The following is a 24,284-nucleotide window of genomic DNA, read 5'->3' on the forward strand; positions in this document are numbered from 1 at the left end:
CTTGAAAGAAAATGTAATTAGTTTGAAAAACTTATATTTCCAGACACCCAACAAAATATCATTAAATACTTCAATTTAACTAAGCACGTCAGTTTATACAAAATGTAAAAACATGGTATAATCCTATAAAATTTTTAATAAGTGAAAAATTACAGAGAAAATTCTTATATGCTTCTAAATAAGAGGAAAAATTAATAAATTATATAATTCTTTCTTTGATTCTCAGTGTTAATAAGACTTTTGATTAATGTGGAAATATGTTCCAGTGAAGAACAAATATAAATAGCTAATTTTCAATTTTTAAACATTAAGTAAAATTTTAAAAAATTTTAAAGCAACTTGATGAAAATCTCAACAGAATTATTTTTGGAGGGAGGGGGCACCTAAAAATGATGTTAAAGTTCAACTAAACAGCAAAACAAGCAGAATTGCCAAAATTTTTCCTAAAAAAGAGGAAAAAAAAATAACAACATAGGGGGCACAGGGGATACTAGTATTATCCAATAGTGAGACATTATAAAGCTCAAACAATTAAAACACCAAAGAGTAGAGCAATAATCAACAATCAATCAGAAGAAAGAACAGAGGGCCTAATAAAAGAGCCTAAATATTTGGAAATATAGACTATGATATATATCCGAGAGAACTGAAAATATATGACCACAAAAAAAATTGTACACAAGTGCTTACAGCAACATTATTCATAATAGCCAAAAAGTAGAAACAACTCAATGTCCATCAACATGTAAATTGATAAACAAAATGTGGTATATCCATACAATGAATTATTAGTTGGCCACAAAAAAGAATGAAGTACTGATACATGCTACAACATGGATGAACTGTGAAAATATTATGCTAAGTGAAAGAAGCCACAAAAGGCCATATATCATATGATTCCATTTATATAATGTTCAGAATAGGTAAATCCATAGAGACAGAAAGTAGATTAGTGGTTCCCAGGGGCTGTTGGGAGAGGGAAATGGGAAGTGACTGCTAATGGGTACCACTTTCTTTTTGGGGTGATAAAAACGTTCTAAGATTAGATAGTGGTGATAGTTGCATAAACCTGTGAATATACTAAAAAACACTGAATTGTAAACTTTAAAAGGGTGAATTTTATGCTATATAAAGCACCTCTCAATATAATTGTTTTTTGTTTGTTTGTTTTTTGTTTGTTTTTGTTTTTGTTTTTTGCGGTACGCGGGTCTCTCACTGTTGTGGCCTCTCCCGTTGCGGAGCACAGGCTCCAGACCAGGCTCAGCGGCCGTGGCTCACAGGCCTAGCCACTCCACGGCAGGTGGGATCTTCCCGGACTGGAGCACGAACCCGTGTCCCCTGCATCAGCAGGAGGACTCTCAACCACTGCGCCACCAGGAAAGCCCTAATTGTTATTTTTTTTAAAAGAAATACATTATAAAGCAATCCCTCTGATGGTCATATGGAGAAATAATAAAAGGGGGGCAATAACTCCACATCTATTTAAGTTTACTAGACAAATAGGCACTTCTCACCACCCTGAATCAGTTGCCGGGCCATAAACAAAGCCGTTGAACCAGTAGAACAGTTATTGTTGACGTTGATTATAGGAATTCCAGTCAGTCCCAAACTGTGATAGATAGCCCTCTGCCCACAGGTAGAGTCACCTATATATTAAAAAAAAAAAAAAAAAAATTTATATATGCAACAGGAGAATTATGGAGCTGCAAAGCAACATAATACTACATTATGGTTTTTCCAGTGTTTTGTCTTTGTCTAACATACAACATGGGCAGAACAATAAATATACTATTGACATCTTACTCAGAAAGAGTTTTAGCATGAAGCATCATTTACTCTGCAAATATAAAAATTCTCAAAACACAGAATATATATGCACTTTCTTTACACAATACAGAGGTAGGAAAGTAGAGACATGACCAAGTAATAGCAAACAATTCAATCTGGCTAGGGCTACATGACAGGCAGCAATACTTCATGTATACTGTCAGATATAAATCTTTTAAAACTAAACCAATTGGGCTTCCCTGCTGGTGCAGTGGTTGAGAGTCTGCCTGCCGATGCAGGGGACACGGGTTCGTGCCCTGGTCAGGGAGGATCCCACGTGCCGCGGAGCGGCTGGGCCCGTGAGCCATGGCCGCTGGGCCTGCCCGTCCGGAGCCTGTGCTCTGCAGCGGGAGAGGTCGCAACGGTGAGAGGCCCGCGTACCGCAAAAATAAAAAACTAAACCAATTAATTAAAAGGCCATGATTTTTCTCTTCACGTAAAATTTTGTAACTTCAAAAAGTTAAAAGATTCTGCATGCCAGGGTATTCCAGAGGAATGTAATCCAAGTAAAAACACATTTGACTCCCTTTCCCAAGGAACATGTCCACCAAGGCAGACATGCTGGAACAGTATGATGGAAACACCTGAAGATACAGACACTCCAGAAGTCTTCAGGGAAAACAGTAAGGTTCAGGGCCTCCCTTTCGTAAACACATTGTGCATCTCTTTGAACTAGTAAATTTCCCTTCAAGAATTCTCTTGATATCTTGAAATCTCAAAGAAATAATCACAGATATAAATAAAGATTCATCTACAGTAATGCTTACTATAGCCTTTTATAATAACTAGAAATTAGAAATAATTTAAAATGTCCAAGAATAGGGTATCATTCCTACTGCTAAATAAACTGTAGTAAATCCCCAAGACTAGAATATCATGAGGTAATTTAAAATGCTGTAAAAAGACTGGGGACATTCTAAATGTCCATTAAAAGGGGATAGATTAAATAAATCATGAAATATCTATTCAATGGAACACTATGCTATCATTAAAAGAGACCAAGAAAGCTCCTTATGAAACAATTTGAATAGTCGCCAAGAACTACTAAGTTAAAAAGAGCAAAATATAGGGACTTCCCTGGTGGTCTAGCAGTTAAGACTCCACGCTCCCAATGCAGGGGGGCCTGGGTTCAATCCCTGGTCAGGGAACTAGACCCTGCATGCTGCAACTAAAAGATCCCGCACGCCACAACTAAGATCCTGCACACGGCAACTAAGACCCAGTGCATCCAAATAAATAAGTAAATAATTTTTTAAAAAAAGCAAAATACAAAATAATGTGTATATTATCCTACCATGTGTGTAACAAAAGAAAGGGGGAGGGGGTATTTATACACCCACACATACTTAGTTTTATATGGATAAATTACCTATGAAAAGATACACTAGAAATTAGTGAAATTGCACTACTATACATAAAATAGATAAGCAACATGGATTTACTGTATAACACAGGGAACAATATTCAATGTCTTATAATAACCTATAATGGAAAATAATCTGAAAAAATATATATATAACTGAATCACTTTCCTGTACACCTGAAACTAACACAATATTATAAATCAAATATACTTCAATAAAAAAAAGAAATTAGTAAAATTGGTTGTCTAAGGAAAGGGAATCATGAGACAGGGAGACAGGAATAAGAGTGAGACTTTCCACTACATGAACATCTACCTTTTGTATTTTTTTTTTTTTTGCAGTACGCAGGCCTCTCACTGTTGTGGCCTCTCCCGTTGCTGAGCACAGGCTCCGGACGCGCAGGCTCAGCGGCCATGGCTCACGGGCCCAGCCGCTCCGCGGCATGTGGGATCTTCCCGGACCAGGGCACGAACCCACGTCCCCTGCATCGGCAGGCAGACTCTCAACCACTGCACCACCAGGGAAGCCCTACCTTTGTTATTTTTGTACCGTGTAAATGTTTAATCTATTCCAGAAAAAAGAAATTTGAAAAATATTAATGATGAAATGAAAGAAGACTGAATCACATGGGAAATATTGAATACAATAAAATGAGAAAAGCAGGTTACCAAAAAGTATGTAACTAGGACCTAAATTGAAGAGAAAATTATGTGCGCATACGTATTCACACATATTCATACTCACTGAAGGACCTACACCAAAAAAGTAATGGTAATAATCTCTGGATAATGAGATTACAGGTGACTTACTTTTTCTTGCGCTTTTCTGTGTTTCCTTTTTTTAATTACAATAGTATATATCATTTTTCTAATTAGAAAAAAATCTTAATGTTATTAGATACAAAAAATCAATAAATACAAATTTTAAGACAACAAAGAAAAAAAGATAAAAAGTGTTTTAATTTAATAAAAAGTGTACTGTTTTGGCAGTACAATAATGGCAAAAAATATATATATATATATATATATATACACTAAACTAGGCTGACACATAAGGGAAATCTAGAAATGATGAGAATAAGACCCTGAACTCTGAGTTTTGAGGGTTAAAATTCAGAAATTCCTCTGCATTGTTTATGTAGTTGCTGTAATTTTTAGAATACATAGTTTACTACGTACCATAAACATAGCCAATACATGCCTGTTCTACTGCAGAATAAGGGATCTGTGCATCCGCTAAAGCCTTCTGGCCTATAAAAACAAAAAAAAATTATCACGTAGCACTTTGAGTAAAAATAAGTTTAGAGTTTTCCCAGAGTAAATCTACCTCTAGTTAGTCTATGTTCAATTCAAATGACAAATCCTTCATCAAATCATCTCAGACTTTCAGAAGTTATCTTACCTTTCAAAAGTTATCATTTCTTCCTCTAAGCTAGTGTAACACTTTTTCATACCGCCCTTTTGATATTTAACATTTCCTATTCTAACTGTACACCTAACTATAAATATCAATATATTAAATCCCAATAGTCTTAACGCTCCTTAATGTCGAGGTGTGTTATTCATCTCTGTGGCTCTATCGCACATCTAGAGGACAAAATAGGATAGAATGTTATTGTTGAGCAGGAGTGTGGGAGCACTCATATCGTCATCTTACAAAGCCAGGATCAAGAGATGACCCTGTCTATGGAACAAGAAATGAAGCTTTAAGGATGCTATCCAAAGGTACAGAAATGACCAATGGAGGAACTGATAAAAATTATGAAAATAAACTACGAAGAGGAGAGTGGAACTTAGAGATAAGATGTAACCTAAATCCTCATCTACCATAGTGAGAAGCAAACAGATGTCTAAAACTGATAAGTCAAAAACTGGAATAAGTGTGGTGGAACAAATATTTAGAGATATGGAGATAACCACCAGAAGAACTAAAGCCAAAACCGTTAAAAGAAGTTGCCCGCTGGGGAAGGGGCCTGGGAAGTATAAGCCATCTGTGTGTGTGTGTGTGTGTGTGTTTCAACCATATGAATGTATTACTTTGAAGTTTTTTTTAACTTAAGAAGATATATGATTGATTATGGGATTGGTTTAGTCACACTAGTTATCTTTTCCCACTTAATGTCTGAGCAAAAAAATTAATGTTTTACTTATAATAATGTTGATGAGATTATGTTTAAAAGAGCATTTTCATATGCTGCTACTGAAACTAATAATGTAAACAGTCTGAAAAATAATCTGACAAGAGTCTTAAAACTGTTTATGTTCATTGTTCCAGTGAGTCTACTTCTAGGCTTTGTCCTCAACAATAACTAGAGGTGAGAACAAATATTTGTGTTCAGCAAGAAATTTACTATAATTCTTCTAAAATATCAAAAAGTTGTGAAGCAAATATCCAACAAAAATTATGGCATAAATATATAATGAAATATGCAAAAATTAATTTTTTCCAGTTTTAAGTGGAGAAATCTTTATAATAATAAGTTTTAAAAATCAGGATACAAAACTACATATAGAATATGATCCCAGATAGCCGCAGAAAAAGAAAATTAAAATAGAATACACCAAGGGAATGTAAACTGATACAGCCACTATGGAGAATAGTATGGAGGTTTCTTAAAAAACTAAAAATAGAATTACCACATGACCCAGCAATCCCACTACTGGGCATATACCCAGAGAAAACCACAATTCAAAAGGGCACGTGCACCTCAGGGTTCATTGCAGCACTATCTACAATAGCCAGGTCATGGAAGCAACCTAAATGCCCATCGACAGACAAATGGATAAAGAATATGTGGTACATATATACAATGGAATATTACTCAGCCATAAAAAGGAACAAAATTGGGTCATTTGTTGACACGTGGATGGATCTAGAGACTGTCATACAGAGTGAAGTAAGTCAGAAAGAGAAAAACAAATATTTTATATTAATGCATATATGTGGAACCTAGAAAAATGGTACAGATGAACTGGTTTGCAGAGCAGAAATTGAGACACAGATGTGGAGAACAAACGTGTGGACACCAAGGAGGAAAGCGGCGGGGGGTGAGGATGGGGATGTGATGAATTGGGAGATTGGGATTGACATGTAAACACTGATGTGTATAAAATTGATGACTAATAAGAACCTGCTGTATAAAAAAATAAATAAAATTAAATTTAAAAATTTAAAAAAACAGAAAACCAATTTAGAAAAATAAAAAAATAGAACATTAAATGAACAGTGTCTACCCGGAAAATCAACATCAGTTAATCAAATTTCATGAACTTTCCTTTTGGGGGCAGAGATTTCTGATTCCCTGTATAGTAATATCTAAATACTGAGTTGAATGATGGAGTTGAAATGAAACCTAATTTATGAACACTGAGTGCACTAGGTACCTGTAGAGACAAGCAGTGTCTAATTAAAAACCACAGTAACCCTTTTTGGGTTGCTGGCAGCAAGCTGGCAAGAATAGGAGGAAGGGGAAGGCTTCCTAGGAGGAGGACTGTACCTGAACAACTTCATGGGACCACCGAGCTCCCAAGGTCTCCATGAGTGGGAAGCCTGTATTCCCCAGCACTCCCTTAAACAGCTGATACCTAAGCTTAGACTGCTTGGCCTTGAACTTAAAACATCTCCTTTGACCCAGCTTCCTGTTAAGGTTGCAAGGCTGCTCCACGATCAAGACAGACCACACAATAAACTACAATGTTCAAGGATCTGAATGTTCTATATTACCTGCTTCCTTTGCCAAGTCAGGGTAGTCTCTTGAATTCTCAACTCCAGGCTTTGTGAACTAGAAATATAGGAGATAATAAATAGAAACAAATATAGTTAGATTTTTTCACAACAGAGAACTGCAGAAATTCATTCATCTATTCATTTAAACAAAAACATACTGAGCACCTATCATGTTTCTGGACTCTGATAATAAATAATATACAGTTCGTACCCTCTGGGAGCTTAGCATCTAATGGAAAACAGGCAATTACACCACAGTGTCATAAGTACAGAATGATTTGGGAGAGACAATTACCCAGCTTTGGAGGACTAGAAAGGCTTCCCAGAGGAACTGATGTTTAAATTAAGTCTTTAAGGATGAGTAGGAATTAGCCAAGTGAAAGAAAAGGAAATTCTAGAGCAAAGGCCTGGAAATGACAGAATATAACAGTTTTACATGCAAACAATTTTATATTGCAGAGGCTGAAACATGATTTGAAATGGCAAGTGATAAGGACAGAAAAATGACTGAGGACCAAACGATGATAATTACTAAAATTTATTGGGCACTTACTGTTGTTACTCACTGTACTAAGAACTTCACATGTATTAACTTGTTTAATCCTCACAACAGCCCTCAGAGGTAGGTACTACTCTTATCACCATTTTAAGATAAGAAAACAAGGGCAGAGATTAAGTCACTTGCCCAAGGATACACAGCTAATAATTAGTGGAGCTGAAACTTCAACCTGGTTCTAGAGCCTATTCACAAGTGACCTTATATGCCCTCCTATGACACCTGGGCTTTATCCTGAAGACAGTGGATTTAAAAAAAAAAAAAAAAAGACTGAAATAAACAATGAGATACACCACACCACCAAACACTGACAGGATGTGGAGCAGCAGGAACTCTCATTCACTGCTGGTGGAATACAAAATGGTACAGCCACTGTGGAAGACAGTTCGGCAGTTTCATACAAAACTAAACATCCTCTTAACATATGATCCAGCAGTTGTGCTCCTTGGTATTTACCAAATGAGTTTAAAACTTATGTTGACACAAAAACCTGCACATGGATATTTACAGTAGCTTTATTTATTATTGTTTAAATTTATTTATTTATTTATTTTTGGTTGCACTGGGTCTTCATTGCTGCACGTGGGCTTTCTCTAGTTGTGGCAAGCAGGGGCTACTCTTCCTTGCCGTGCATGGGCTTCTCATTGCGGTGGCTTGCCCTTGTTGTGCAGCACAGCCTCTAGGCGCGCAGGCTTCAGTAGTTGTGGCATGCGGGCTCAGTAGTTGTGCCTTGCAGGCTCTAGAGCACAGGCTCAGTAGTTGAGGCGCATGGGCTTAGTTACTCCACGGCATGTGGAATCTTCCCAGACCAGGGCTCGAACCCGTGTCCCCTGCATTGGCAGGCGGATTCTTAACCACTGCGCCGCCAGGGAAGCCCTATAGTAGCTTTATTTATAATTGCCAAATTTGGAAGCAACCAAGATGTCTTTAGCAGGTGAAAGGTTAAATAAACTGTAGTAAAACCAGACAATGGAATATTATTCAGCACTAAAAAGATATGAGCTACCAAACCACAGAAAGACATGGAGGAATTTTAAATGTATATTACTAAGTGAAGAAGCCAATCTGAAATGGCTACATATTGTATGATTCCAACTACATGACATTCTGGAAAAGGCAAAACTATGGAGACAGTAAAAAAAAATTAGTTGTTGTCAGGGACTGAGGGAAGGGAGGGATGAAGAGGCAGAGCAAGAGGATTTCAGGGCAGTGAATCTATTCTGTATGATGATGTAATGTATAACGTGTCACCACATATGTGTCTAAACCCATAGAATATACAACACCAAGAGTGAACCCTAATGTAAACTATGGACTTTGAGTGATAATGATGTGTCAATGCAGGTTCACTGACTATAACATATGCGCCACTCTAATGCTGATCATTGATAGTGGGCAAGGCTTTCCGGCAGGGTCGGGGGCAGTGAGTATGTAGGAACCCTCTGTACTTTCTGCTCAATTTTGCTGTGAACCTAAAACTGCTTTGAAAAATAAAGCCCTACTTTAAAAAGAGAGAGACAGAGAGTCTGGGCCGAGAAGACGTGCACGTTAGATCATTCTAAATGCAATGTTGAGAAATGAATGAACGGAGCAAGGCTGGAGGCAGTGAGACCAAATGGCATAATTCTGAAATAGCCCAAGTGAGAGTTAACTAAGATAGCAGCAGAAAGAATGGAAAGAAGCAAAGAGACTTGAGAAACATAAGTGAAGTAAAATCTACCAAATACAGTGATCAATTAGATAAGATGGAGTGGTCTGCTAGTCAGAGGTTGTGCTAACGAGAAATGGCTTTCAAAAATTTTTAACTGCAAACCACGATAACATACATGACCCAGTAGACACATAGTGAAGCAAAATTTTCATGAAATACTTATTCTTGTTATATTGATACAGTATTTTTGATTCTATTTCAATTTTTTTAATGCTAGAGGCAACCTTCTAAACAGACATCACTACCCTTGCAATGGATCACAAAACCCAGTTTGAAACACTGTATAGATACTAGACTTAAATGCCACACTTTATTACACAGTGCCAAAATACATCTGTTGAACTGAACCAAAACAAAACGTTTAACATTTGTTCCTATCTCTTACCCACCCCAATTCTTCATAACTTCTGAATTAGGGAATCCTTCATAATTCCCTAATTCAGCAGCCCCAAATTACCTATTTCACCTGTAGTTACTCTTCAGTTCACTAATTACAATCAGAGCATGTAGTATAGAGAGCACTTACTGTAAGGAGAGAGGACTGTGCTACTAGGCTCCACCAAGTAATACCTATTAATAACCACATTATCATCCAGGTAGTGAAATGACTGCACTTTCTCATTTCTTACTGAAATCAAGGCAGTTTTTAAAAGATTAGTCAAGCAAATAAACACATACAACATTACTCCTTCAAAATGAGAAGCATGTTTACGTGGAAACTACCAAATGTCCATTAACAATAAATTGAATATATTATGGAATGTTCACACAATGGACTATGTTACCTCAATGAGAATGAACAATCTATAACTACACATAAAATTAAGGATGAATCCCAGAGACATAATGTTGAATGAAAAAGCCAAAACTAACCTATGATATTAAAGGTCAGAAGTCAGGATAATGGTAACCCTTTGCAGGCAAGGAGTCAGTGACTGGAAGAAGGCACAGAGTAATTTCTGAGGTGCTGGTAATGTTCTGTTTACATTTGCTTTTTAGTTTTTATTTTTTTAATATAAAATAAAAATAAAAACCTACCTCAAGGCCTATAATAAAAACAGCAATCTTGTTCCACTACTCTCCACCCACTAGTCGTACTTGCTCCCAAAACATCCATTTTCAATTCTTTTAGATATTTCTTCTTTTATAAAATGCCATGTTTCTAAATATTCTTATACTATTATTTCTTTATCAATGTAAGAAATTATATCATAGTCTCTAATAAGGGCCAATGAGAATTAGGTCTCTCAGGCCACTTCACATATACATTTACAGTTCCCCCATCCTCCTTATACAGTTGAATCACAATTTTTTTTATTAAATCAGTATGTAGTGCTTACCTTATAAAGTTAATGTTTCTTAGTATTGGGCTAGGTTGTATACTATGATTACATGTGCTTTATTGTACAATTTTGTTTTGCTTTGTTTTTCCTGGAGTTAACTGCCTCATTTTTAAAGTTTTAACCTTTTTATTGTAAATAACAGAGATACAGAAAACCACACACACACACACACACACACACACACACACACACACACACATCTCCTAATGAATTATTTTAAGGCAAACACTCTTGTAACCATTGACAAAGATTCTCTCCTTTACCAAATTCTCGCCAAGCTCCTCTGAGTCCTCTTCTCTACTAGGTCTCAATCTTGGCCTAAAAACTTAAACACTAACGTAGTTTTTATGAGTTCTAACTTGCTCAAGGCCAGGTCCCTAGGAGGACCCTAGCCCCACTTAAGGCACCTGCCTGAGAAAACTCAAGGCTGTCAAAAGAATTTACTGCTTCTTCCAGCCAACACCTGAACACAGGGCTGGTCTCCCAGTCTCTGTGGGAGGGTAGGAGCCTAAGCTTGGGTAAGCACCAGTTAGCAAATCCAGATGGGTTTCGTGTGAACTAGCCTCCCCTCTCCCCACTTTATGTAAGTTTTCACTTCCCTGACCCTACAGCTGGCCCTCTGCATCCGTGGGTTCTGCATTCACAGATACAGAGGGCCAACTAAGGGGACTGAGCGTCCATGGATCCTGGTATCCAAGAGAGATCCTGGAACCAATCCCCCAGGGATACCAAGGGACTACTGTATTGTGTCCCTACTCACCACCCTCCCTATTCCCTTATTATCCCTTTAAAATACCCAGTCACATCTGTATAAAGTTAGTTCAGTTCACACTGGACTTATTCCCTTTTGCAATAGCATATTACTAATTAAAATCTGTCCTAACACTTTACCTAGTGTCTACCTTTATCTTTGACACCAACCACCCAGACTAAAAAATTGAACCCTGCCTGCCCCTCCACAAACTCCTCTAAGCACTCTGTTCCAATCTCAACCCCGCTCCACCCCCAAAGTAATTATTATCCTGATTCTTACAATAATCACTTCCTTTTAGTATTTCATAGTTTTATCACCCAAGTGTCTATCTGTAGACACTATTGTTCAGCCCTTTTTTAAAGTGTTTATAGGCCTTTCAAATTCTCTTTTAATCTACAGGTTCCCCTCCACTACTTTCTTTTCCTCTCAATACATCTGTTAAAGAACCCAGAGCACTTGGCCTGTAGCTTCCCACAGTCTGGATTTTGTAGATTGCATACTCATGCAGTTCAACATGTTCCTCTGTTCTCTTCATTTCCCACACATTGGCAGCTGGATCCAGAAGCTTGCAGACTCACATTCTATCTCCCTGACAAAACTATAGGTAGTGGTGTATTCTTTCATAAGGAAGCATATAACATCTGATTATTTTTTGCTCTTTGTGTTTCTAACAGTTGTTGGTGCTCAATGACTAGATCCAGCAATTCTCAAAACTTCTCAGTCTCAAGACCACTTTAAACTCTTAAAGATCACTGAAGATACCAAAGGGCTTTTGATTATGAGGATTATATTTACCAGTATTTACCCTCTTGGCACTTAAAATAGGACATTTAAAAATAACTTTCAATTCACTCAAAAAAAAACCATTACATGTTAACATAAATAATTTTTATGAAAAATAACTATATCTCCCCCTCAAAAAAGTGATGAGTGGCATCGTTTTGCATTTCTGCAATTCTTTTTTTTTTTTGGCTGTATTGGGTCTTTGTTGCTGCACACAGGCTTTCTCTAGTTGCAGCAAGTGAGCGGGGGCTACTCTTCGTTGCGGTCGCGGGCTTCTCATCACGGTGGTTTCTCTTGTTGTGGAGCACAGGCTCTAGGTGCACGGTCTTCAGTAGCTGCAGCACGCGGGCTCAGGAGTTGTGGCACGCAGGCCCTAGAGCACGCGGTCTTCAGTAGTTGCAGCTCACGGACTCTAGAGCGCAGGCTCAGTAGTTGTGGCTCACAGGCTTAACTGCTCCATGGCATATGGGATCTTCCCGGACCTAGAATTGAACCCATGTCCCCTGCATTGGCAGGCGGATTCTTAACCACTGCACCATCAAGGAAGTCCCCTGCAATTCTCTTTATTGTCTGGTTTAACAGGAGGCAGCTGAATTCTCACAGCTGATTCTTCATTCAGCATTTGGTGTTATGCTGTTTTGGCTGACGTCTATGAAGTAAATCTGACCTCACACAGATATGTGATTGGAAAAGGGAGGAGCATTTTAATAGCCTTTTTAGATAATTGTGGATATTCTTTTATACTACACTAAAACTTGACAAGTGGGAGTTTCTTACAGGTTAGTTGCAATGTTGAATTTAAAACAATATCAATGAACTTTTCATATTCTTGTTATATTCAAGTCCATTAAAATCTTGCACTTTTTTTTTTTTTGCAAAACCAAATTTTACTTAAAGCACAAATACATTACTTTTTGCAAAGAGATTCATGACACAGGACTAGACAGTGAGGTCAGATAGCCACTTAGCACACGTTTAAGTCCACGGCACCTCCTAGGAACTGAGGGAGTGGCCCCATGTCCCTGGATACAGCTGTCTGGGCTGATTCTAGGGGGTGACAGAGTTCAGGCTGAAGTTTAATGCCTTAAATACTGGCTTCACTTGAGTACCACACAGTGGCAGCTCTTGACATTATTAAAAAGGAAGCAACGCACTAAAGGGAAGGTACAGACGGGTTTGGTGAATGACTAATTCTCACTACACAAACAGGCAAACTTAAGTTACCATATCAGCCATTCTAACATCTGTATAGAAATTCCCAGGAAGATGTGTCCCTCAAGGCTAATTGTAAACCAGGATGTACACTTTGGAAGTCGGTCCCTTGCAGTGCCTGTAACAGGAGTATCCTGGAGACGCTGTGGTGGCAGGACAGGTCACTTTGCAGAAGAGTTACCTGGGGCCTAGCAGCTTCATCCTTCAAGCCCCACTTGGTGCACACTGGGTTTGGGGGCCGTCTTGGGGAGGACGGGGAAGAGGCACTCCTCAATAAATAAGGTCGGGAAACAGACTTGGGCTTCACACTCCATCCTGCAGTCCCCCTTAGCCCAAGCAAGTGACTGAGGAAGAAGGAACAGCAGCCAGTGGAGTGGGAGTGGCCGTCCCACACCCCTGCTGGGGTCTCAGCTGAGTTGCTGGTGGTTGAGTGCTCTGATGATGGCTGGCATCTCCTTTCTGCAAAAGCATCAGTCCACACGGGTAGGATGCAGGGTGGGGCAGTCCCGGAGCCCCTCCAGTGACAGGTTTAATGGACAGCAGTAGGGAAGCAGCTTAATGGCCCAGCCAACACAGTCCTTCTTGAGAGCAGCTGACCCATGAAGGAGAAGCTCTAGTCCTCCGTCTTCAGTGTTTCTGGTGGGGCAGCAAACGGAAGAACTGGGCGACATGTAGCATGGAGAAGCTGATGTGCTGGGCACAGACCTGCCCAGAAGGACAATGAACAGCTCTTGGGGTCTGCTTGGTGTGGCGGGCTGTTCCAGCCAAGGTGGCTTCCACTTCCTGCCTGGGAGGAAGAAGGCATGGGCTCCCGCCCTTGTGGGGAGGCAGGACTGTGAAGTGGTCTGTCTCCTTCCTGCTGAAGGGTCAAGTGTGGGTCAAGTCACAACTTCAGCAGACCTCGTTTAACCAGTTTTTGTTCTCTTACAAAAAAAAGAAAAAAAAGACCCACAGAACCAAATCCTACATGACAATAAATATGGTTTTTCTCCATAATATTGCTTAGGAAGAGCCCGCAATCCAGTCATCCTGAAGGTCCCAAATATCACAGGCAAGTGGGGTTTTCCTGGTGAGACGGATCCCTGCGTGGAGTGGGTCGGTGTCTGTGCCGAGAGGCCTGCTGGGGTGCGTGACACCCGGGGCATTGACGTGATCCTCAGAAGAACAGAGGTCCGAGAGTAAAAATGACATCAAAAGCAACCAGGCGTCTGCTCTCCTTGCCTTAGGCTGACGCCAGAGCTCTGCTTGTGGAGGAGGGCGGACACCCCCAAGAGGCTGGGCTGGGCTGGAGCCAGGCCAAGATGGGGCAGGGGTCCCACAGTGCGAAAACCCCAAATAGCCGAGATTGAGGCGCCAACAGGTTAACGCCAGCACTCCAGCACATGCAGTGAGATCTGGAGACCCAGGTCTCCAGGAGACACTGGTGCGGTGTCTGTGATGGCAGCGGAAGGCTGGGTGACGCAAAGAGGAGAAACGCTGTAAAGTCAGGATTCGCCACCACGCATCGTGAATCAAAGTCCGGGTGCCAGACCAGTCGCAGGCACGGAAAAAAGGAATAACAAAACCCCACATTTTGTGCACGGAAGAATGCAGGAGGGTTCTCAGAAACACCGTGGTGGTCTGGTATGCTTTGGAATGGAAGCAATATCTCTCCAAGGAAGCAAGAAAATCCTGCACTTTGAGTGGAGTGGTAATCTGGCTTTTCTCTGGAGCCATTTCACATAATTTTCCACACCTCTGCCAGGAAGCTGGTATGTGTCTGATTGCCAGTGTTCTGGGAACAGGGCTGGGAAGTACCATCATTTAGTATACAGAATTTCACTTGATTCCCTTTTTTTCAACTTGGGCCTCACTCCCGCCTTCCACTAAGCCTAATGGTCAGATGATTCTAGAGACTCATTTGTTCAGTTTCTCCAGAAAACAAGCCTCCAATACCCTGACAAGGAAGGGATAGTCACCTAGTGGTAAAAAGGATCTTGGAATCCAATTATTCCATAGAAGTGTTTTCCTTCCCTCCTCTCATCCCCACCTTACTTGGCATCTAGTACATGCTGGTTCTGAGCCTTCTGGAGTTCTGCAGGAAGACCCAGCCAGTATAACTCCTCTCCAGGAACTTGGGTTGTGGGTTTCTCTGTTCTGAGTCAATGACCACTTTTCCATCAGCTTTTAATCATCCAATGTTTTTCTGACATCTTTCTGCTATTGTTTCCTCTCCTAGTCACTTCACCCTTACTGTCATTTTCATGGTATTTGGAAAGCACCAATAGAGATAAATTCATATTTTCAACCTGCCATGCTTATCCAAATGTCCTAATACATCATATTTAAATTACCTGTTTATCCTTTCCTCCTCCATATTATACATTCCTTAAGAACAGGAACCTTGCTTTTTTCATCTTTGTACTCCTAGCATATAGCACATACTATGTTTATTGAATATATGCTTAAATGATGAATTAACTACCCTATAACATTAACATGCGTTAGAGATAGCATGGAAGAAACATGAGATTTTAAGTAATGCAGTTTCAAAAGTTGGGAGCAGTATCAAGATAGATAAATTACTTAGCCCCTCTAAGCCACAAAGATGGACAATAAAATGTGGATAATAATAATCCCTTATGTGGTGAGGATTAAACACGATAATGTAATATTTTATTTATTTATTTATTTTGTAATTTTTTTTTAAACCGTAGGTTTGTAGAGTGTGACAAAATTAATTGTAAGGGTTGTGGGTTGTGATCAGCATTTTAAAAAATGAAACAAAATAGGAAATATCAAGAGTTCATCACACATAGTAAGTGTTGCTTTAGCAAGCTTGTTTCAGTTTTGTGAGTGCATGTGTGTACGGAGTTGTGATGTAAGATATATTTCTTTCTGTGGGCTGTGGAATTATATATAAAAGTATAGAAAAATCAAATCCTTAATTATATGGTCCTGACTATAACGGCACCAGAATTTCTAAAAAAAAAAGTGGCCAACGTAACTTAGAGCAGTCTGGGGAAGTTTTAAGAAAATACAGGACTTGGACTCTTGCTATAGACTGAATGTCTGTGTCCTCGCAAAATTCATATATTGATATCTAACTCACAAATCTAATTCTTCATTTTTGGACGTGGGGCCTTTGGGAAGCCATGCAGATGGAGCCCTCAGGAATGGGATTAGTGCTCTTATAAAAAAGAGCCCAGAGAGTTCCCTTGCCCCTTCTGCCATAGACAGCTGTCTATGAACCAGAGAGCAGGACCTCACCATGCACCAAATCAGCCTGTGCCTTGATCTTGAACTTCCCAGCCTCCAGAACTGTGAGAAATAAATATTTCTTGCTTAAGCCACCCAGTCTAAGGTATTGCAGTTATACAGCCCTAACCGACTAAGACAGACCAGTTCTTGAAGACAGCCAGAATTTAAATTGATGAAAAGAGGGCATATCAGGAGGTAGGCAGCATAAGCAAAGGGACTCGGCCTGCTGTCAGCCAGGTAGTAGTTGTGATTTAGTTGTGTTAAAACCTCTTGACATGCATCATGCGAATTCTAATTTACCATAGGAATTAATTTCCTACACTGATAATAAAACCTCACTAAGAGAACTTCAAGTTGTCTAGGAATTCAGCTATTCAAATTAAGAACCACAACCAGTTGAGATCTACCAACAGAGCTTAAAGTATTATCTGCTAATTTCTCCCTCTTCATTAAACCCTCCCCCAAGTTCCAAAAGATCAAACCCAGAGAGAAATACATTGGCCTAGTAAGCACATCAATAAAGCTGCTCTCCATAGTCCCAATCTCTTCCCTGAAGATTGTAACTAACACCTCCCACACCTCCACCTCTCAACTTGAGGAAACATAATACATCTCCTACTTCCCAAAGCTCAGTGCTTTTCTATATAGCCAATATAACCAGACATGTAACAGCCAGTGGTGGAGGATCTGACTGTATTTATACCGTACTTTAAAAGGTTTTACTGTCCACCTATACCAGAAGTTCCCTTTCCCATGAAACAATAGGTGATCTCCAAGTATCTGCTTCATAACGTATTAGCTGACTTTTCTACTTACATGTCTTTATTGCTTTGTGTACTCTCAGCCCACTGGGTAAGATAAAAACAAGTTTAAGGCTGTTTTCTCAGAAAGAGAACTTCCCCTAGGAACTCTCTTTCATAAAGCATATCCATTTAATATTGTTCAACTAACATTCACTGAGGTCTTCAGGCACAAGGCATTTTCAAGGTGCTAGAGGTACAGCAATGAATTAGACATGGTACTCACCTTGGAGGAGCTTACATGCAAAAGAAGAATATAGACATAAAAACAGAATTTCAGGATAAAACAGTAAGTACTAAGTTAACATGTGGGAAAGTCAGGAGGATCAGAGGAGGCTTCTTGGAGAAGGTCTGAATTGATCTTTTAAAAATGTAAATAAGGGCTTCCCTGGGGGTGCAGTGGTTAAGAATCTGCCTGCCAGTGCAGGGCACATGGGTTCGAGCCCTGGTCCGGGAAGATCCCACATGCCACGGAGCAATTAAGCCCGTGCACCGTAACTACTGAGCCTGTGCTCTAGAGCCCGTGAGCCACAACTACTGAGCCCACGTGCCACAACTACTGAAGCCCATGCAGCTAGAGCCCGTGCTCCGCAACGAGAAGCCACCGCAGTGAGAAGCCCACGCACAACAACAAAGAGTAGCCCCTGCTCGCCACAACTAGAGAAAAGCCCGCGTGCAGCAACGAAGACCCAACGCAGCCAAAAATAAATAATTTTTAAAAATAAAAATGCAAATAAGTTAACCAGTGAAGACAAACGGTCTTAAGTAGTGGGAAAAACAGAAAGCAAAGCAACAGAGGCATAAAAAAGTTTGGGCTGAAACTAAAAGCAGTTTGGCATCACTAGAGCACAGAGGTGGTGAGGATGTCAAGAAGTGAGACTGTAGGAGTCTCTGGCCTCCTGAGTACCAAGAAGAGTATCACTTGAGGAACAACAAAGGTCGGAGGATCCAGAAAACCTGCCACCTGTGCCGAGACGCTGAGCATCACTAATGATTCTCCTCCTTATCTACACTGGAACTGTCCCTGAGAAGGGATCCTACAAGGAGTATTCCTGGAAGGGCAGACTGGCGACATTCACGACCTGCTTTCCTTTCGGGTGTGAGGCGGACCTTGCCTCCGTCAGAGGTCCACACATCTTAGGATTCCACCCAGATTCAAAGGAGGTGCGGACTTTGGGTCATCTTGGGGCGTCCTTCACAAACTGCGCCCCAGGGAGAAAAGGAAAAAATGAGGAAGATATGGCCGCTGGAACAACCCTGCGATATTACGATCCCGCAGACACGCCCTACATCACAACCCACCCGAGTCGCCACTCTGATGCCCCCAGGGCCAAGAAGCCAAGCTGGGCGGTGGGATGCCCCGGGCGCCCTCCGGGTAGGAAGGACAAACCGACGCACGGCCCCAAATCTGATTCTCCCCCGCCCCACCCCCGGTTCCCGGTCACCTCGAATCTCCCCAGGCCTCACCCAGACAGAGCAGAGCAGGGAGCCCGCCTCCGGGGACACGCGGCTCTGCTTACCTTGGTCATCCCAACGCCCACCACAAACACCCGCTTCCGGAGCGGACACTGTGAGATGTCCACATGCATGGCTCGGACACTTCTGGGCACGGGAGCCGCAGCTAACGTAGGAACGACTGGCCTAACGAGCGCGCAGAGCTATTGAAACCTATGCTGCGCCGGAGCAATTAGAACCGGGGGCGGGGCGGGAGGCGGCCAGGGGGCGGGGCGGGCAGGCGTGGGCGCGCGCGCGTGCGCGTACACTGAGGCGCCTGCGACGTGGCCGTATGGTCGTCTGGCGGGGCGGCGCGGGTTAGGGAACCCTTTGGGGACAAGGCTGGAGTTCACAGGTGGGCTCGAGACCCAGGCCCCCTCAGCCCTTGCAAAAAAGCTCTATAGCCTGGTACCAGCCGCTCAGGTTTAGGTTCTCTATGCTGAGAGGGAGTGTGGCGTGGAGCAAGGCCTGAGGCTGAGGGCAGGGCTTGGCCAGAAACCGGACTCACAAAAGGGTAGCCTCAGGAAGAATTTCGGAGTGTTGGAGTTGTTCTGTATCCTATTGGTCGTCGTAGTTAAAAGAGTCACTGCACGTGTAAAACAAATAGGACTGTACACTGGGGGAGGGGGGACGGATTTTATTACATGAATGTCTAAAACGAAAACCAAAGTTCTGTCACTAGCTCTGTGACCTTTTTTAACCTCTCTGAAACTCATTCTCATGTGTTGTTTTGTGAGGATTAAAGGAGGTGATAGAAACAAAGCCTTCAGCACTGAATAGAAGGAATATGTATATATGTAGGTATACTGTGGATGCTTTTTATTGGCTGATTTTGAATTTGCAGATTTTCCTGCTCACAAAAATCTATTTGTAACCCCAAGATCAATACTAGAAGAACCCTTGAGGTGGCAGAAAATGTGAGTTGCCCCACGTGCCTGTTCTCAGCTGAGGTTAAACAAGAACCATGCTCTGTTTCAGCTCATGCTGTAAACCAAGGTGCTTCTCATGATCTATTTAGTGCCACCTTATTCGCATTTTTGTGTTTTTTGTTGATGATTTCACTGTTTAAAAGTAGTCTCCCCCGGGCTTCCCTGGTGGCGCAGTGGTTGAGAGTCCGCCTGCCGATGCAGGGCACACGGGTTCGTGCCCCGGTCCGGGAAGATCCCACACGCCACGGAGCGGCTGGGCCCGTGAGCCATGGCCGTTGAGCCTGCGCGTCCGGAGCCTGTGCTCCGCAACGGGAGAGGCCACAACAGTCAGAGGCCCACATACCGCAAAAAAAAAAAAAAAAAAAGTGGTCCCCAAGCATGATGCCTGAAATGCTATCTAGTATACCTAGATACAAGAAGGGTGTGAGGTGCACTATGAAGAAAATACATGAACTTAGTTCAAACATGTTATAGTGCTATTGGCTCTGAGTTCAATGTTAATATATATATGTGACTAATAAGATGTCTTTAAACAGAAACACACATAAAAGAAGGTTATGTATTGATCAGCTGACAAAAAACGCTGTGGGCAGAAACTTGCAGGAGCCTAACACTGCATTTCCCCTAGGAGCAATTGTTCAGTATTCACTAATTTGTGTTCACAGCAACTTTCAGAACATAAATACCACCAAAAACTGAGAACCGACTCTGCGTGTGTGTGTGTGTGTGTGTGTGTGTGTGTGTGTGTGTGTAAAACTTCTGAGGCCCCTTCCAGTCCTAAGGGTGTGTGATAAGAGCCCCTCCTAGATCTCCATGGCGTAAAGCATCAAATGCTGGAAGTTCACTCCCTCAGGAAAACTTCCTGTAGTTGTTCCTAGCACTGGTGGAATTTAAGGCCAGATGCTGATTTAGCAGAAACTCCACTTGGCTGCTGAGGAGCCGTTGGGCAGGAAGCGGAACAAGGAAGCTACACGGAAAGGCAAGGGAAGAACTTGTGGCAAGCAGAGGTGTTCTGAGACTGATCACACTATCTCTATGGGGACTGAGTAACCTGTCTCTGGGGGAAGGGACATGTTCAAATTGAGGCTGACTGGCCTCAGGGTTATTGCAGGAGACAGCCTTACCCCTGGAAGGGAAACTGAACCATGTGGACCCTCAGTTCACAGGCGATTTTTATTATTTCAAAAGGCCTTATAGAAATTTCATATGTATATACACCATACCACCCCCAATAAAAATCACCATAGGTTCAAAACATCCGTATCCAGAGCCCACTCTCTACTGAATCAGAACCTGTGGGAGTAAAGCCTAGGCATCAATATTTAGAAAGTTGCTCCTAGTTGATTCTAAGGAGCCTCCACTAGGCTGGGTAAAGAACTCCTGGGCTGAGAATGGGTCAACTTAGTAAAATCTTCACGTGACCAGAGAAGGGGCAAAGAATCTCCCCTTTTCCTGCCTATTCCTAGAGTCCAGCATAAGGCTGGCACTGAAGAGGCTTTTACTAAGTGTAGAGTTGTTTCTTGAAACTCTGATTGGCTGATAAAGACAGCACTGTGATTGGTGGATAAGATAACCCAATAGAGCAAGAAGTCAGAGAGTCCAGTTTAATTATTATGTAACAAATGCTGCCTGTCCCATGGACATTGGTTTCAAAAAAGGAGCCCATAGAGGTGGAGAGGGAGTCATAATAAACATTGCTGTTAATGCTGAAAAGATTGGGAAAGGGCACTTCCCTTTCCAATGTGGAAGACTAGATAATCCAAAAATTCTCCTGCCCCAAAACACCTAGAAATGCTGCATAAAATACAACAAACTTCTTTTAAATGCATACAAGATGGAAGAGGCAAGTTTTTTCTTTTAATTTTATATCCATCTGTACTGTTTGAATGTTTTGATCTTGTGTGTACGTTACTTTTATTTTTGTCTTTATCATGTACTTATTTTAATTTTTGTCGTGTTTTGTTTTCATTTTAACTATTTATTTTTGAGTAGATAATACTTAAAACATGAATCAAGATTCAAAAAGTACAAAAGGTCAAACTGTAAAAATTCTCCCTCCTACCCCTATTGCCAGCTTCCAGTCCCTCTCTCCTATCCTAGAAATATTTTATGTAACTACAACCAAGTGTATATATACCCACCTAAGTAATGCTGTCCCTCTTTATAACACAAATTTTAGCATTCTTTACACACTATTCCACATCTTGATTTTTTTCATACAAAAATAGATTTTGAAGATCATATCAGAGCTTCCTATGTTTTTTCATAACTGCATAGTATTCAATTTACAAATATACTATAATTTATTTAACCAATCCCCTGTTGTTGGATATCAACACTGTTTCCAGTCTTTTGCTATTATAAGCAATGCTGCAATGAATAATCTTGTACATATGTCATTTCACACCTGTGTGGGTATATCCGTAGGTTAAATTCCTAAAATTGGAATTTCACAGTAAAAAAAAAAAGAGATGATTTATACTTCTGAACATATATTGCCAATTGGCCTCCATTAAAGACATTACTATCATCATTGTGAGAATGATCTGCAAATATCCTTTAGTAACTAAAACAATAGTTAAATTCATATTATAGTTCAGAAGGGATTACTGAAGAACTTTTTGCTTAAAACCAGCAGGATTTAAAAGAAAAAAAATGTTACTACCTATGGCCATATTATTACTACCACTCTCATCCTACCTCCCTTGCTCCTTTGCTAAGCTTCCTTGGAATCCCAGAAATAATCATAATGTAGAGAGGAGGAGGTGCACCTTGTTATTTTAAAAATCAGGCACCAGATTTCCTCTTAGGAAAAGAACTTCCTTTACTTGGTGTATTAGTTTGTGAGGGTTGCCATAACAAAGTACCACAAATTGGGTCGCTTAAACAGCAGAAATTTATTTATGCACAGTTCTGGGGGGCTAGAAGTCCAGGATGAAGGAGTTGACAGGGTTGGTTTTGTCTGAGGCCTTGGCCTCTCCTTGGCTTCTAAATGGCCATTTTCTCACTTTGTCTTCCTGTATACCCATCTGTGTTAAAAAATTTCTTCTTATAAGGACATCAGTCATGTTGGATTAGGGCTAACCCTAATGACCTCATTTTAACTTAATTACCTCGTTAAAGACCCTATTGCCAAATACAGTCACATTGTGAAGTACTGAGGGATAGGACTTCAACACATAAATTTGGGGGGGAGACACAATTCAGTCCATAACGGTTAGCATTAACCTCCTTAAGTATGAGATGTGAAGTCCCACAATTGCTCCCCAACCTTCTGTAAAAATCTTTCTCATGCAGCCTCGTGTCTGTGATTCTTTAAGGAGTGGCAGAATTGGAGTTGTGTCCAGTAACATGTAAAAAAGGGACAGGGAGGGATGGCCAGGTGATCCATAACCTGAATTAATTCATTGGAAGCAAGAACAGGTCACAAATGACCAGGAGTGACATAAACCCCAATTAATCTTGAGGGTCACAGAGAGGAACTTAAGAGTTTCCCACTGGACCCAGGAAGGAGATTAGATACCAGTTTTGTTTAAACCTTGATGGACATAGTGCTGACCTCAGCAAGCACCAGTGACTTTAAAAAGAGAGTTTTATTTCTAGATCGCCTAACAGTCCAGCCATTGGTTGGAGGCCAGGATTATTAGTGGCTTTGGGGTCTTCAACAAGTGGAAAGTGAAAGAGGGGAGAGTGTTTGCTGAACACTATTGATCCACCCAGAATGAACTAAACAAGGCCACTGATGATCTCTGCAAAAGCATTTTGGGTATACAGTGGGGGCAGACGCTTGAGATTCTCATTCACAAATATGTTTGCAGTCCAGTTATTGAGTGTAAAATTGGGATGAATTGAGATGCAAATGGGAGGTGAGGTGGTGAAGTCCATGAATGTAGACACTATGACCGAATGAATAAATGAAATAACATTTTTTAAAGTGAGATAACATTTATTGAGCATATGTGTAACCAAGATTCACACATCCCATCCAATCATCATAACACCACCACAAGGTAGTGACAAAGATTCTCTCCATCACCAAACTCTAGCCAGTGTCCTCTGAGCTCTCTTCTCCACCAGGCTTCAGCCTCCCCTACAAAGACTTAAAGGAACACTAACATAGTTTCTAACAGCTCAAGGTCACATCCCTAGGATGACTCTAGCCCCATTTAAAGTGCCTCCCTGAGAAAACTCAAGGCTGCTGAAAGAATTTACTGTTTGTTCCAGCCAACACCTGAAGGTAGGGCTCCTGTCTCCCAGTCTCTGTGGGAGCCTAAGCTTGCATAAGCGCCAGTTAGCAAACCTAGAACGGTTTCATGTGGACTAACCCCCTCCGCGCATTTTGTAAGTTTTACTTCCCCGACTGTACATAGTCCCCGGTCACCCACCTCCCTAATCCTTCATTCTCCCTGTAAAAATCCCAGTCACCTCTGTACAAATACAAGTTGAGTTCTGTGTCACGCTGGACACTTCCCTTTTGCAATAGTATATTAACGATTAAAATCTGTTCTCACTACCTTAGTGTCCGGCTTTCTTTATCTTTGACAC

At 41.0% G+C, this 24,284-nt stretch overlaps 1 protein-coding gene across 5 annotated transcripts in view; it reads right to left on the reverse strand.

Moving 5' to 3' along the window:
- SCP2 (sterol carrier protein 2) overlaps positions 1–18,991 on the reverse strand; it is a 163,789-nt gene extending 144,798 nt beyond the window's left edge. For 4 of the 5 annotated variants that reach the window (XM_073789698.1, XM_033866520.2, XM_073789693.1 and 1 more), the window contains exons 1-4: positions 18,837–18,991; positions 6,915–6,972; positions 4,370–4,441; positions 1,515–1,646 (exon numbers count right to left, since the gene is read on the reverse strand). In XM_073789698.1, the coding sequence (XP_073645799.1) occupies positions 1,515–1,646; positions 4,370–4,441; positions 6,915–6,972; positions 18,837–18,905 (331 nt within the window). In that variant the 5' untranslated portion in view covers positions 18,906–18,991. Of the gene's footprint in view, positions 1–1,514; positions 1,647–4,369; positions 4,442–6,914; positions 6,973–18,398; positions 18,519–18,836 lie in introns of all 5 variants that reach the window. The other variant, XM_073789685.1, reaches the window with a different exon arrangement.
- Between the last annotated feature and the right edge of the window lie 5,293 nt (positions 18,992–24,284).

The sequence above is a fragment of the Tursiops truncatus genome, chromosome 1 (assembly GCF_011762595.2).
Source record: "Tursiops truncatus isolate mTurTru1 chromosome 1, mTurTru1.mat.Y, whole genome shotgun sequence".
NCBI lineage: Eukaryota > Metazoa > Chordata > Mammalia > Artiodactyla > Delphinidae > Tursiops > Tursiops truncatus.